The 17,178-nt window shown below is 35.2% G+C and overlaps 1 protein-coding gene across 1 annotated transcript in view; it reads left to right on the top strand.

Annotated features, from left to right (window-relative positions):
- The first annotated feature begins 343 nt into the window (after positions 1–343).
- The window catches only part of LOC120862179 (transmembrane protease serine 11C-like), a 66,129-nt gene continuing 49,294 nt past the window's right edge, over positions 344–17,178 (top strand). The window contains exons 1-3 of the mRNA XM_040238295.1: positions 344–399; positions 5,846–5,961; positions 15,338–15,456. Coding sequence (XP_040094229.1) covers positions 344–399; positions 5,846–5,961; positions 15,338–15,456 — 291 coding nt within the window. The remainder of the gene's footprint in view (positions 400–5,845; positions 5,962–15,337; positions 15,457–17,178) is intronic.

Genomic DNA, 17,178 nt, shown 5'->3' with positions numbered 1-17,178 from the left:
ACCACTGAAGGGAATAAGGGCAGCTGCTCTCTTCAGATTCACAAATACTGAACTGGGTAAATACTATCCTTCTCAAACCAGGTGACCTTATTGCTTCCTCAATCACAATGACTGACATTTTTAAATTTTGCCTCTACTTGTGTGGAGTATTTATGACTTATGGAATAGCTCATGTTTTACTAATGTACAATTAGGAAATGCTCAGAAAGTGCTTTGACGATGCAAAGTTGTATGAGCACTAAGTATTATCATTACACCATTATCATAAAACACATAGTAGCCACAGAATCTCATAAGCTAAATAGGTGGAGAATGACTGAGCTGCACAGCACTCAAGGAGAAGATGGCGAAAGGACAACCTCCACAAAGAGAGCAGGCATGGACACCATGGCAGAACAGGTAGGCTTGGGGGCTGGGCAGCAGGGGGGCTTGCGCTCGCTTCTCAGAGAAACTTTCTAAAGGGACCAAATTCATTAAAGTAGCTTCATTCGTATTTTAAATTCTCAAAAGTGAACTTTTTATGAAAATAAGAACAAAATATATTCCGAATCAAAGAAAAACAAGAATGATTAAGATTGATAAACTCTAATTATCAGAGTCTGTTTTGCTTCTTTTTGTGAGAAATTTTTTCATCACAGTTAAAAAAAGTCATGAGAAGTGTATGTATAAATTGCTGAAGCAAAATTGGGACATTTTACTTTTTAAGATAACTTCACTTTGAAAACTGAAAGATCACAAGATAGTTTTATATATATATATATATTTTTTTTAACGGTATGTGTTGCTACAGAGACATTAATGTTCATATTTATAATATGCTATTTTACCTATAGGAAGTGATAGATAAAAGTTTAAGTCAATTTTTGATCACTGAAATATAAAGTGCTTCATTGCTATACATTTTTACTGGTATGATTTAATATTTTAGATAGAAACAAGAACAGAAGGAGATTTTATTTATTTATTTATTTATTTTTTTGATTAGCAACACCATATGCTTAGATAGCAATTAGCCCAAAAGTCAAAAAAATGTGCTGACTGGTTCCATGGCACACACAAATGGACAGATAAGTTTTGATTAGCACACAAAGATAAATGTTCTCACACATATTATAGTCTTTTCTGTTACTCCAAAATGCATGCCTTAACAAGTCCATTAGGCCTGATCCAGATTTTTAAAAAAGTTTTCTGGCTTTCACATCTTGACAACATCTAGATTCTAGGTGAACAGTTTAATAGAGGTCAGAATGTAACTTAATTAATAATTGGTCACTTTATGCATTCACATTAATATTTAATGTAACTATAAGAGAACTCCTGAAGTCTTTTCCATTAAATTGTGACTGCTAATCCCTATGACTTAATTGACAAAAAGTCTAGTAAAAATGTTTGGTCTTGGCTCTAAGTAATATATTTTATGTTCATGTTAACTTGCTCAGTTCCTTATGCTCCATTAACAATATATGAGAAATAATGTACAGACACACCCTGATTTCATCCCTTCAAGGAAACAATTTTTAAGTAAAACTCACCAGTTAAGTCACATTTTCTGAAATTGATAAATCACCTTCAATACCATTATTACACCTGAGTGGCTTAAAAATTGTTGTTGTTGTTGAGTTGCTAAGTCATGTCCAACTCTTTGCGATCCCATGGAATGCAGCATACCAGGCATCCCTGTCTTTCACTATCTCTTGGAGTTTGCTCAATCTCATGTCCATTGAGTCAGTGATGCCATCCAACCATCTCACCTTCTGTCACCCCTTCTCCTTCTGCCGTCAATCTTTCCCATCATCAGGGTCTTTTCCAATGAGGATTCAAGATACACTTGGTGAATAAATAAAACTCAGGAGAAATAAGCATGTTGTTGAAATCAAAATGTTTTTCTATTTCTCATGCCCCCTCCCACCTAAGACCCAATTTCTGTTGATAGTCTATTTTGCAACAGACACTTCATATAATAACACTTTAAGAAAGTGGAATTTAATATGTCTCACATTGTTTCTAGAGAATACTTTAAAGAATCTGAATGGTGGCAAGGCTTAATTTGTCTTTTGAATTTAGGAATACCCACACACACACACATACAAACAAAACATTCAAACAGAAGATAACTACTTTCCAAGTCAATAAAACCCATCTTCATCTTTGAAAACTCAGATAATAACAGAAATAAAGTTCATTTGCCTTTAAATTTTTATTAACTAACCATAATTTTACATTTGTGAATCAAGATAATTAAGTCTTGATCACTACAGTGAGCTCAGATTTTGGCTGGAAGATTAGTGAGAGTTCCAAGTTGAAGTGTCCTATATAATTTAATTTTCTTTCTGAAGATCAGGAAAGAATCTTAATCCAAACTCTAAGCTTATCACTAAATACACTGCTAATAATCAAAGAAGAAATCTCTACCTACCTAGAATGCTTATCTTCCCTAGATTCAGAAGGTTCTAAAAGAAAATATTGTCCTTCAATTTCCACATTTTTAATAATGAAACAGCAATGGATGATTTGCAAATTCCCTGCCAACTCCAAAAGACCATGCATCTCTCATTCTAGAAACTTTACATTGAAGAGAAGTTTGAAGCCAAACAATCTTCCTAGTAAACAAGTTCTTGTTCACAAAAGAATCACTTTTTTGTAAACTTATAGACAAAGAAGGAGGAAAAATTAATGAAATGTACATGTATCTATAGGTTGGATTATTATAAAATTGGCAATATTCAAATTTTTTGATTCACAAAGCAATGTCTTTATATAGTTCAATATAGTTTTAAGAACACAGCTGAGATAAATAGAAAATATATTCTAAGTATTTGCCACATCAAATTTCACACTCCATTTATCACATTTTCATTGAGGCTTATTCCATGGTAACCTGTATTAAGGAAACCATATAGACATATACCTTTCGGTATGGAAGAGAATGCTTTAGGATAACATACTCATCTACAGGAATTTAAGTTACCAAGGTTTTACCATGTGCTTTAGTCTTTTCCTTTTCCAAAAACTGTGTCATATACTCTTCTAAACTCAGTAAGGGAATTGGTCCAACTGAAAAGTGTTTTCTTCTAAACTTTTACATAGTCAGGTATCCTTATGGTTTTTTTATTTTATTATGGACCAAAAGAGTTCATGACTATCATATTTCTTTAGAAATATTGAGTTATTAATTTTATGTGCAGGATGCAAACATAATTTTGACAAACAATATTTAAATAGTCAAAATGAGCTTTCTTTTTAAGTAAAAAGAAATATCTAAAAAACTTAAAATTTGGACATTTATCTCTTCCAAGGATCTAGTAAATATTTCTCCAAGGAATATTACCTTTCAGAGAATGACTGTTAACTAACTAAAAAATAAATTTCTGATAGATACTTGACTCTATTTACAAATTAAAAATCAAATTAAAATGAATGCTTTTAAAGTAATGAAAATTTAGTAAAGTCATTTTAATGTATATATTTCAATGACATATATCAGCAATGTCTTTCACACATACAAGCATACCTGGAATATTATACATGTGGGTATATATAAAATATGAAATATATAATATAAATTAAATGTATATTATATTATCAATATAAATATGAAGTGCTTTAATTTCTTAGGTAGAACATTCTACAGCACAACTGACCCAGTACCTTCAATAAGTCAATGTCACAAAAAATTTAAAAAGGAAAGCAGGATATGAAAGGTATTCTACATTAAATGAGATGTAAGCAAAATAATAAACAAATGCAATGTGAGGGTTTTGATCTGATTTTTGTTCAACAACAAAAAAATGTAAAATATATCTTGAGGAATATGAACTTGATATTACAGTATATTTTTAAATTATTACTAATTTTATTAGAAATGATGATCATTTTTAAATGCCCTTATTTTTTAGATAGAAAAAATGTTAAATTACTTTTCCATTGTTAATGTCATGATGCAATTATTTTCTATAATTATTGCTTTCTGTAACAACTAATACTTCAGAAAAATAGATGAAAAATTACAAAATGTTTTTAAATATATGCAATTGATAAACTGAGTTTTATTAAACTATTTTCTATACTTGTATGTATATATTTAAATTTTCCATAACAAAATAAGGCTTTTCTTGATCCTGTTTTCTTCACCATGTGTATATTCCCATATCTTTACCCCCTTTTTCAGCAAAATCTTTGAAAGTGTGGTCAGTGCTTATTGTCTCTAGTTCCTCTACTTCCATTCTCTCTCAAACCATCTCTAGCTACTATCATACCTCTTCTATTCCTAAAATTTCTTGCATCAAGGTCACCAATAACCTCATAATAGTAAATCAATGATGAATTTTCAGCACTCATCAATTTTATGAGCCATTGGCAATCGTCTGACACAGTTGATCCCCTACGCAATCCTTGATACACTTCTTTTGGCTCCCAGGACATCAATTTTCTTGGTTTTCCTCCTACTGGCATTGGTGGCTTCCTCTCAGTCTCCTTTGCTTGGTCTTCCTCTTCTCCCTGATCTCTTAAAATGGGAGTGTCCCAGTGATCATCTCTTGATCTTTTTCTCTAGTTACACTAGCTCCTTTGATAATGCCATCTGGTCCCAGAGCCTAATCTCTATGTTGAGGAGTGCCAAATATATATCACCAGCCCAGACCTCTATTCAAATCTCCAGACTTGTATATCCCACCTGCATCTTCACTTGGATTGACTAGTGAACATCTTAAAACTGAAATAATCATCATCTCAAAAACCTTCTCAAATAGCCTTCCCGTCTCAGATGTAGACAACTCCCTCCCTCAAGCCCTCAAACTAAAGAACTGGAAACAATATTTCCCATGTCTTTTCCATCCACTCCACCAGTTCATCGGGAACTTCTATCAACTCTGTATTCAGAATATATCCAACTCAAATCCTTTTCATTTTCCCCACCTCCAGCATTCTGGTCCAAGTCAACATCATATTGTGCCCCAATTATTATCATTTCTTATCTTGTCACTCTGCTTCCACCCTTGCCATGTATAATTTACTTTCCACAAAGCAGTCAGAGGGATCTCATTAAGAAATTAGGCCAAATCATCATAGTCTTCCATTCAAAGACTTCCAAAGTTCACACTTAACTCAAAGGGGAAAAAAAATTATTACAATGACCCACAGTCCTTATATGACCTGGACGCTGGTACCAATAAGAATTACTCTTACCACTTTCCCCCTCATTCACATTCCTGACGTAGCTCTGCTTTTCCTACAGTACTTATTACCTTTTTTACCAGTATGCATTCTATTTATTAAACATACTCTATTTGTTGTCTATATCCCTTTAGTAAAATGTAATCTTCATAAGGAAAGAGATTTTTATTCCTACAACTATGCTTAGTAGGCTATCTATAAATATTTGCTGAATGAAGTAAGGTTGATTTTAGTAATACATTATTCATATGTGCTGAAAAATAAGCAGGTCAATATTAATTCACTAGTTTTACATATTGTTCCCGAAGCTCAGCTTCCCTGGTGGCTCAGAGCATAAAGTGTCTGCCTGCAATGCAGGAGACCTGGGTTTGATCCTTAGGTTGGGAAGACCCTCTGGAGAAGGAAATGGCAACCCACTCCAGTATTCTTGCCTGGAGAATCCCATGGACAGTGGAGCCTTGCAGGCTACAGTCCATGGGGTCGCAAAGAGTTGGACACAACTGAGGTACTTCACACACACACACACACACACAAGCTCAGCAGTCCACTGAGTCCATAATTAATGTAAAACAGTGCACTTTTACATTTTACATCAAAGTCCATGTTTATTTCTGAAAGTATCTTATATTTTGCTCATATTAACACTTGCTTCCCTATCCTTACTGCTCAAAAGAATGGATTCAAACACAAAAATGAAAATCATAAGGTGTGGAAAAATTACCCTGGGTATCTTAACGATGGTCATCGCCATACTAGTCATCGGACTCATTGTTTGTTTTGTCACTTATGGTGAGTACTCAATATGTCTGACTTTCTGATCATACAGAATTATTGGTTCCATTGTTGGGAAAATTAGGAATTTTGAGAATGAGGGAAGGAAAGCAGTCCGATAAGATTACTAGACAAACAGAATTTCTTGTGGTTAATAACATTTAATGAGATTGTTCTTTAGCAAACTTTGGCTTAGGGCATTTTGCATCCAAACATTTGATGTGGTGGTCTCTGGGTAAAGATTGATGTTCTCAATTCAATGTATTATTGAATCAAGTAGTCATAGTCCCTACCTTTGCTGAACATAGAACTTTCTGAAGAGAAATTCAGTGAATTAACAAATAAACAGAAGTCTATAACATGGGATTCTAGGCTTTCTTATCCCAAGGCCTGTAATTTATTTTTTCTCTGTATTAAGTTTTCTTCTCATAAAATTCTTACTAAAAAGTAGAATTTTCCCTATTATTGAGGAATAAAATTTCAAAGGTCAGAACAATATTTTTCTATATTTTGCATACTATAGAAAAAAATGGGGAGTCATCCTGGGAGCTTTCCTGGTGGCTCAGATGGTAAAGAATCTGTGTGCAAAGCAGGAGACACAAGTTTGATCCCTGGGTTAGGAAGATCCCCTGGAGGAGGGCATGGCAAGCCACTACAGTATTCTTGCCTAGAGAATCCCATGGACAGAGGAGCCTGGAGGGCTACAATCCATGGGGTCACAAAGAGTAGGACACAGCTCAGTTACTAATGCTTTACTTCCAGGTTGTTTTTCTTAAAAATAGCTTTCTGTGCCAAGTTTTCTGTTCTATTCTTGTTACTGTCTTTAACCCCCTCTTTCCTAACCTTTTTAAGAATGAGGACTTTTTATAGGGAAAATTTTTTTCCTACATTCCCTCAAGAAAATAAATATTTCTTGAATTAAAAAAGGCATAAACAATATAAATTTAGTAATGCTTTTAGTTAACCTGCTTAATTACATCTATATATGTTTGAAAATGACATATATATGTATAAGAATTGTTTTTTATTAAGTATAGAAAAAATGCCTGGTATATATACATATATATTTTTTTTCCCCAGAATCATCTCTACTGCCAACTTACCCCTGCCCTGTATAATTCATGGCTTACAGGATGGGAACAACTGCTGTAAATCATAGTAGTATTTTTTTTAATACATTTAGAAAGAGGCTTTCTGGCTAAATAAACACTCATTTCAGTTTATAAGAGGACAAGAACTTGGATAAAGAGAAATTGAGTTGTGTGTAATGGAATAAAGAGGCCATCTCCTCAGTAACTATGTGTTTTACTACCATCTGTTTCATCTTCCAGAGACAGACACAATTGTGTGAACACTATCATTAGGTAGGTTATAATGTCAGCTGCTACCACAGCCAAAACAAGAGTCATAGTCATAGTATATGCCCGTAAACTTTTGAGTAAGAGGTGCTCACTCGAGACAGACATTGCCTTTCATCAAGTGTGTAAAAGGGCCAGAAACTGGAGATAGGAAAGGATATTTGAATAGGTTATCTTTAGAGATAGGTGCACTGTAATTTCCCATACAACTACAACCACCCTGATATATGAAGAATACTTGATGTATTTCCCTTTACATCAAGCTGAGAGAAGGACTTTGAAAGAGACCAATGCAACCCTAAGAAGACTTGCAGATCCAAGAAGAGAGTGGACTGGACTCTGACTCACATGAGGACATTCTAAAAGGCAAGAGACGTGGTGCTTGTTGAGCTGAGTGAAGAGAAGACAGTACCCTTGGGCCATTTGAACAACTAGTCTTTGAGACAAATAATGCATAAAATGTTTCCTGTGAAGCAGATATAGACCACCCTAGAAAAAAGCCCCATCACCTTCTGTCCTTTTCAAGAGGCCACCTGGAGGAGTAATTAGATCTTCAGTTGAAGAATGGGAAGTATCTCCAGCTACTTAAATGCTAAGGAATAAGTAAAGAATTATTACATTTGTTCGTGTAAAGGAACTGTAGTTGAAACATCACCAGTAATGAGTAGAAAATTGAATGTCAAAATTCAGGAAAAAAAAAACAAACTAGAAAGAAGTTAATTTTAAATACAAACTAAGTTCCTAGAGCACAAGAGCTAGATGCCAAATTCTCAACCATTCAAGTAGGCACCTACAGGGGTCCAAATCCTGTAAATTAAGTGGAAAGGGAGGAATAGCCAGACTTAGTGGGTAAAGAGGTTGAGAATTAAACTATCTCAATTTTAAATTAAGTTCAAATTTTGATTATTAAATGGACCTGGATATCTTACTTTCTGAATCAAGATCCTGTTTTGTATTTATAGTGACTGTAAGACTTTTTAATACTAAAGAATTAAATCAAAATTTTCCTATGAAATACCAGTCTATATGCATGTGTATATAGTACAAATATATACATCATGTTGTCTATAATATATATATGAAAGTGAAAGTGTTAGTTGCTCAGTCATGTCTGACTTTTTGTGACCCCATGGACTGTAGCCCACCAGGCTACTCTGTCCATGGAATTCTCCAGGCAAGAATATTGCCGTGGTTAGCCATTTCCTGCTCCAGGGGATTTTCCTGATCCAGGGATTGAACCCAGGTCTCCTGCACTGCAGGCAGATTCTTTACCATCTGAGCCATCAGGGGTAGCCCAATGTATATATAATACACATATTTTATACATTATATGCATATGATATGCATATTATATGCATAATCACCACTTGCAGTTTATTCTAAAACAATTAAATTCAGATAATTTCAGTGGGCCCAGAAGAAACTATTCATGGGAGAAATTAGTATGAATGCCATCCAACCATCTCATCCTCTGTTGTCCCCTTCTCCACCTGCCTTCAATCCTTCCCAGCATCAATATCTTTTCTAATGAGTCAGCTCATAGAATCAGGTGGCCAAAATATTAGAGCTTCAGCATCAGTCCTTCCAATGAATATTCAGGGTTGATTTCCTTTCTGATTGACTGCTTTGATCTTCTTGCTGTCCAAGGGACTCTCAAGAGTCTTCTCCAGCACCATGGTTCAAAAGCATCAGTTCTTCAGCACTCAGCCTTTTTTACTGTCCAGCTCTCACATCTGTATCTGACTACTGTAAAAACCATATCTTTGACTATAGGGACTTTTGTAGGCAAAGTAATATCTCTGCTTTTTAATACGCTGTCTAGATTTGCCATTTTGCTTCTCTTCCAAGGAGCAAGTGCCTTTTAATTTCATGGCTGCAGTCACCATCCACAGTGATTTTGGAGCCCAAGAAAATAGTCTATGAGTCATAGCTCATAGGCCATACAAAACTCAACAGCAGTCTAAATTTCATAGTTTGCTCATCCCTGATCTAGAGTAATAAATTTTAGCCCTGACTGCACCTTAGAATCACCTGGAAAGCTTTTTAAAAGAATACTAATACAAAAGCCCCACTCAAAAATGCTGTGTGGAATGGAAATTCTAACTTTAAAAGCTCCCCAGATGGTTCTAATGTTCGGCCAAAGTCAGAACTACTGATCTGGAAGGAGACAGATATACTATAAGATTCAGAGGTACAAATAAGGTACAAATAAGTTTGGAGGTCAGTGACTCAGGTTCAGTCTGTCACTTCAAGATTTCAGGGACCCAGTCTCCTTCAATCTTGCTATGCTACCATTGTCCAGATCTTAATGTTCAAAGTGATGGTGTCAGTTCTGACCATTAAGTTCTCATTCCAGCCAGACAGAAGGCAGAGTAGGAAGAAGATGAGCATGCTTTCTATCAATAAGAAAACATCTCAGGAGCTGCACATACCATTTTCCCTTTCATCCCATTTGTCAGAACCTAAGTGCACTCCATCACTCCCAGATGGAATAAACAGGGGCAGAAAAATATAGATTTTTATTTCTGGATAGAATCTCCTCAGTTAAAAATCACAAACTATATTGCTATAGAAAAAGAGAAGGTAGAATATCAAGAAGTAGCACATAATGTCTTCCTTGGGAATTTAAAATTCTATCTAGGCTAGGCTATGAGTAATTGATGAGGAAATGAGCAGATGAGACTTCCAGGGAAGTTTCGGAATATGCATGGAGAATGTTAATCTGTCTGGCTGGTTTTCTCACTACTGGTAATTCAGGAAATTTCAAGTATTCCCGTGCCAACTGTAAATGGAAACTGTTAATCCAAAAATAGCAGTCTCACTTTCAAGGAACAGGAAAAGAAAGGGAAAACAGAGTCAAGGCAAAAATCATTCCTTCTTGAATTGAAGTTTATTTTCTTTGTTTTTGTTTTTGCTCCTTAGCAAAGAACAAAATGATATTAGTAAATATATGAGATACTTTTCCTAGACTTTCTTTTCAGGGCTAAGTTTAATGTTAACTAGTAGGCTTTGGAAAAAAGTATTTCTTTGACCTCTAGATCCTAGTCTAGAGAACTACTTTTAACAAGTCCTAAACATTGAGAACAAAACCAAAGACCAAGCTGGTAGTATTTCAGGTGATTCATTTTTTTAAGATAATAGCAGCCAAAAATGGGAGCAATTGGTGGCCACTGGAATCCAGTTTTGAGCAAATGAGTCACCATGTGTGAGAAAGAGCTAGGGGTGGAAAATTCAAGGACAAGTACACAAATGCTGTTATCAGTTAAATTATAAGCCCACAATATATGTATGGTCCTGACCACAGAAAGAGTTCTATTTATCACAGAACAAGTAGAAAATTCAACATAAATCTATTTCCTTAATAGCATTTTTTTTTTTATTACTTCTCAGTAGTTTTGGAAAGATACAACAGTTGGGGAGAAATCTGGCACATGGATCAAATGAATAACATCAGCTCTAATGGGACAAACTGATATCAGGTGCCTAATATTTGCTGAAGGACATATAATGGTTGTGATATTTATTGGCAGAAAAATAAGCAAATCATAATCTAAATCTAATCATAAAAAACATCAGTCTTATTCAAATGTCAAGCCACATAGAACTCCCATATTCTAGAGAGGCTGTGTCTCATAATTACTCTTCTTTTTTAGAAAAGTCTATGTTATTCTGGACCATTAATGCCATCCTCTCTAGAAGTGCATTTTCTTAATCTTGGTCTACAGAGAACTGATGGAGCATCCATGTAGGAACTAAACACTACATTTCCCTTCACTGATAATCCCAGGCCCCCTCTTCATCCCACATAGGAATTTTAGCTATCACTAACTTCCCAAGTGATCTAGCACAAAGGGAAAATTTTCTGTAGTTGCAAGTCATTAATTTGTGATGGGAATTGCTAAAGGCCCGTCAGAAATCTGAACAGAGAAAGAAAAGAAGAATTTGGGATATAGGAAAGACGTAGTATAAAGACTTAAACTTGACTATCACAGGAAAGAAGAAAATAAGTTGAAAAAACTTGTTAGGCAGGAACACCAGAGGTACAAAAGTAAAATTTTTCAGTTGCAAAACCGTGGCATTTCAAGAAGTAAGGAGAACATAGCCCCTAACAGGATATTTACCTGAGAACCTGCTATGTCTTCCTCTTCCGCTTCCTCCTCGAGGTTTCTTCCTCAAGTGAAATAATGTGGAGAAATCAAAGCAGCATCTTCAGAATATGCCTTTAAAAGCTTCAGCACAGACCCTTACCGGCTACCACCATGGCCACAGGCAGAAGGGCCTGGAAATTCAGCAATGTCTACCCTTCCCTGTCTCAGGAGAGATTCAGGAAAGATGACTCCTACATGAAGAACAAATTTTGAGCTTCTTCTCTGTCTTTGAGGACACTCCCTTCCCACAAATGTCCCAAATTTTGCTACACAATGACTAATGTGTGCTGCACCACTCTGCCTCTACCAAACCCATGCAGAACAGACCCTGTTATCTACCCTAGGACCAAAGGCTGAATCCAACCCTCATAAATATGCTCGGGAGCCCAGATACTTAATCCCGGCCTCAGAATCATCTAGAGCTCTTAATTAAAACAACATTCATGTTCCCACCGAGTCCAATAAACAGATCTGTGGGAGAAGACACAAAGAATGATAGTTCTTCAAAGTCCACATGTGATCTTAATTGAAAGTGCGGGCTTAGAGCCACTTATTAAACCCTGCTTTTCAAGCTTTAATATGCATAAAAATCACTTGGAAGGATGTTAACTAGACTTATTATGGTGATCATTTTCAATATGTACATATATTGAGTCATTATGTTGTACACATGAAACTCTGGTAGCTCAGTTGGTAAAGAATCTGCCTGCAGTGTAGGAGAGCTGAGTTCGAGCCCTGAGTTGGGAAGATTCCCTGGAGAAGGAAATGGCAACCCATTCCAGTATTCTTGCCTGGAAAATCCTATGGACAGAGGAGCCTGGTGGGCTATAGTCTATGGGGTCACGAGTCAGACATGACTTAGTGACTAAACTACCACCACCACACATGAAACTAATATAATGTTGTATGTCAATTATATCTCAGTTTTAAAAACCACTTGGAAATCAAACAAAAATAAGTAAAGACGCAGAGAGAAAAACTGGTCAGGATAATAGTCCTCCCTGAAGCTCTTAACCCTAGCCCAGAATGTGACCTGGAAACTGAAAAATGTGACTCTTCTAGGAAGGAAAAACCAATCAAAATAATACTTAGATCATAATCCATAATTTTTCTTGCTTAAGGTCTAGGTTACATTTGAAGGACAGAAGCTAATCTTTTAATATAATAGTCTGATAGTTCCTTTGAATGCCAACAGTGGCACTCAATTTACCACTTTATCTTCTAATTCAGGATTCAGAGCTCTAACAGGATAACAGACCTAGGGAATGGCTTTCCTTTCTAGTGTTTAATATTTTTTTAGTAGTTCAACTCATTAATAAAGCCTAATACTATCTTAATGGCCTAGATGTTCAACCCTGATATCCTAATGGAAAATTAAGAAGTCATACAGTATTTATGAATAAAAATATATAATGACAAAAATACTATGTTCCTTTGAAACTTTCTTTTGCCAGCTTTACTTAAATATAATTGACATATGACATTAATGTCAGTTGAAGGTATATAACAAGTTGATTTGATATACTTATATATTGTAAAATGGTTACTACTATATACTTATATATTATATAAAATGATTATCACAATATGCTTATACAGTATTTCAGATGTTTCATTGTTAGTGTATAGAAACACAACTGATTTTGTATCCAACAACTTTACTGACTCAATTAGTTCTAACAGTTTTTTGGCAGAGTCTATAGGACTTTCTGTATATAAGCTGATCCATGTGCAATCACAGTTTTCCTTCTTCCTTTCTAATTTGGATGCCTTTTATTTCTTTCTCTTACCTGATTTCTCTGGCTAGGATTTCTAGAACTATGTCAAATAGGAGTAGTGAGAGTGGGTACCCTTATCTTGTTCCTGACCTTTCAACCTTACATCCTTGATTATCGTGCTGACCGTGGATTTGTCATGTATCACCTTCATTATGTTGAGGCTTGCTCCCTTAGGTTTTTATAATGTGAAAGGTTATATTTTGTCAAATGCTTTTTCTGCCTCAATTGAGAATGATCAGTGATTTTTATCTGTCGTTCTATTAATATGGTATATCAAATTTATTGGTTTGTGTATATTGAACTATCCTTCAATTCCAGGGATACATCTCTATTATGATGTATGATCCTTTTAACATGTATTAATAGTTAAATTCAGTCTGCTATCATTTTGTTGAGGATTTTTGTACCATATTCCTTAGGGATTTTATTGCAGTGTCCTAATCTGGTTTTGCTATTAGGGTAATACTGGCCTTGTAAAGTGAGTTTGAGCTTCCCTGGTGGCTCAGTGGTAAAGAATTCACCTGCCAATGCAGAAGACTTCAGCTCAATTCCTGGGTCGAAATATCTCCTGGAGAAGGAAATGAAAGCCCACTCCAGTATTCCTACTTGGGAGATAGCAAAACAGAGGAGCCTGGCAGGCTACAATCCATGGGGTTGCAGAGTCAGACATGACTTAGCAACTAAACAACAACAAAATGAATTTAGAAGTGTTCTTTTCACTTCTATTTTTTAGATGATTTTGAGAAAGATTGACATTAATTCCTTAAATGTTTGGTAGAATTCATTGGAGAAACAATCTAGCCCTGGGTTTTTCTCTTTGGGGAGGTTTCTGATTATTGGTTCAAACTCCTAACCATTGTTGGTCCTTTTAGATTTTCTGTTTCTTCATGATTCAGTCTTGGCAGGTTGTATGTTTCTAAAAATTTATCTATCTCTTCTAGGTTAATCAACTTTTTGGTGCATAATTGTTCATAGTAGTCTCATGATCCTTTGTATTTCTGTAGTATCATTTGCAAAGTTTTCTCCTTAATTTCTGGTTTTGACTCTTCTCTCTTTTTCTCAGTCTAGCTAAATTTTGTTGAAATTTTGTTTAAGGTTTCAAGAAACCTTGATCTTTGCTTCACATTATTTCTGCTCTGATTTTGTTGTTTTCTACCTTCTGGTAACTTTGGGGCTTCCCCAATGGCTCAGTGGGCAAAGAATCTGACTGCAAAGAATCCTGCAGTGCAGGATGAAGGAGAAGAGGGTTTGATCCCTGGGTCATGAAGATCCCCTGGAGAAGGGCATGGCAACCCACTCTAATATTCTTGCCTGGAGAATCCCATGGACAGAGAAACCTGGGGGGCTCTAGTCCACAGGGTCGCAAACAGTTGGATGCAACTTAAGTGACTAAATACACACACACACACACTATTATTATATCATTGTCTATTTCTCCCTTCAGATCTATCAGTATTTACTTAATGTATTTATTTATTTTTTTAATGGAAAGTGCTTTTTATTTTATTTTTTTAATTTATTTTTTATTTTACTTTACAATTCTGTATTGGTTTTGCCATACATTGACATGAATCCACCACGGGTGTACATGCGTTCCCAATAGATGCTCTGATGTTGGGTACATATGTATTTAAAATTTTTTTGTCTTCTTAATGAATTTACCCCTTTTATCATTACATATATTATTACGTTATGATCTTCTTTTTCTCTTATTATTCAATACTATTTTTAGCTTAAAATCTTTTTATCTAAGTATAGGCACTCCAGTTTGAGTATTATTATTTTTGTCACATTTGCCAATACAATTCAAGAAAAATGATATCTCATTTTACTTTGCTGTTTTCTTTTTTACTATTAGTGAGTGTATAAGAAAGATCTTTTAAAATAATTAACTGCAGTCACTCATATGAAGAATTTTATTAGAATGCTAAAATATGACTTACATTCTTTGGCAAGGTTATAATTTAATATGCAAAGTTATTTCAACAATCACTAGGAACTAATACTATTTAAATGTCAAGTATTCTATTTCACAAGATTTTTCTTAGGAATGAAAGCAGTTATACAATGAGCAAAATGAAAACTGTTTTTTCTTTTTTCTCCTTCTCAGGAAAGACATATTTTTACCATCATATCAGCTTTAAAGTCAATAATATTGACTATGACAGCAAGTTTGCAAAACCATATTCACAAGAATATATGGACTTAAATAATAAGATAGTATCTTTGGTAAGTTGAAATTCTTTTCTTAGCATTGTTTTTTTTTTTTAAATGCTATCCTCCTTTAAATGCCTGAATCCTAGCAGTCACCTTCCAAGTTGAAGATGATTTATAATTTTATATTATTTCTTGCCATACCTCATTTCTACATGAAGATAATCAGTCCTTTCAGAAAGTCAGTTAGAAAACATGCATGGGAGAAAAAATATAAAAGACATATTTTGAGAACACCTAACACCTACTTTGTGATAGACACTCAAAGAAAGTTTTTAATGTATTAAAAATTAAATGAATGAAACATTCCATATCCAAGATACCTGATAAAGGACATGTTGTTTCTGCTTCTAATTTAAACAGTTATTCAAGGAAGAGGAATAGTCAGTGTAGAAAAGAACATACAACCCCAAATAAAGATCTTCTTGTTAAATCTCAGTGTATGTAAACATTAATGTCTATTTAAGAGTATGTTTTGTTATGTGTGCTGGGCTGTGCTTAGTCGCTCAGTCGTGTCTGACTCTTGCGACCCCATAGACTGTAGCCTGTCAGGCTCCTCTGTCCATGGGATTCTCCAGGCAAGAATACTGGAGTGGGTTGCCATTTCCTTCTCCAATATTTTGTTATAAGTTAAACCCAATGAAGAGTCTTGACTGCCCCTTTAACATTAGCTTCCTTTATCATAGATGCCACTTTAACTCAAATAATTTTATCAACCAAACCAAATTCTGCAAGAGTAGTGGTGGCATCATTCATCTCCCATTTTCCTGAGCAGATTCTTGACAACACATTTTTAGACCTAACTCTCTCTGACAAAAGCTTGTAGTTTTTCTAAGGAATTTCAGTACCTCCCAGTTTCTAATAAATCTAAAGACTTTAAGAGTTTTGGTATACTTTTACCATTATACTAAGAGTTAGCATATTAGAAAATGAAAGAAAATTCCTGCTTTTAATTTAGCTTTATGATAAAGAAGGAAATGACATGGAAGTAATCAATATAACTCACTGATTAATAAATAGGTTTTGGACTCAGAGTCCTTGTTCAATTCTAAGTTTAACCATTTACTAGCTGTATGACTTAAGACAAGTTATTTCATCTCCCCACAACTCAGTTTCTTCAACTAACAATGAGATGGCAAACACAGATACAATACCATGGGAATGTTCTTGACATGACATAAAAGACGCTTACTCCTTAGAAGAAAAGTTATGACCAACCTAGATAGCATATTGAAAAGCAGAGACATTACTTTGCCAACAAAGGTCCGTCTAGTCAAGGCTATGGTTTTTCCTGTGGTCATATATGGATGTGAGAGTTGGACTGTGAAGAAAGCTGAGCGCTGAAGAATTGATGCTTTTGAACTGTGGTGTTGGAGAAGACTCCTGAGAGTCCCTTGGACTGCAAGGAGATCCAACCAGTCCATTCTGAAGCAGATCAGCCCTGAGTGTTCTTTGGAAGGATATGATGCTAAAGCTGAAACTCCAGTACTTTGGCCACCTCATGAGAAGAGTTGACTCATTGGAAAAGACTTTGATGCTGGGAGGGATTGAGGGCAGGAGGAGAAGGGGACGACCGAGGATGAGATGGCTGGATGGCATCACGGACTCGATGGACGTGAGTCTGAGTGAACACCGTGAGTTGGTGATGGACAGGGAGGCCTGGCGTGCTGCAGTCCATGGAGTCGCAAAGAGTCGGACACGACTGAGTGACTGAACTGAACTGAAGGTTAAATATGT

The sequence above is a fragment of the Oryx dammah genome, unplaced genomic scaffold, assembly GCF_014754425.2.
Source record: "Oryx dammah isolate SB20612 unplaced genomic scaffold, SCBI_Odam_1.1 HiC_scaffold_3, whole genome shotgun sequence".
Lineage (NCBI taxonomy): Eukaryota > Metazoa > Chordata > Mammalia > Artiodactyla > Bovidae > Oryx > Oryx dammah.
The sequence above is the reverse complement of the archived record's forward strand: the minus strand, read 5'-3'. Positions and strand labels throughout refer to the sequence as shown.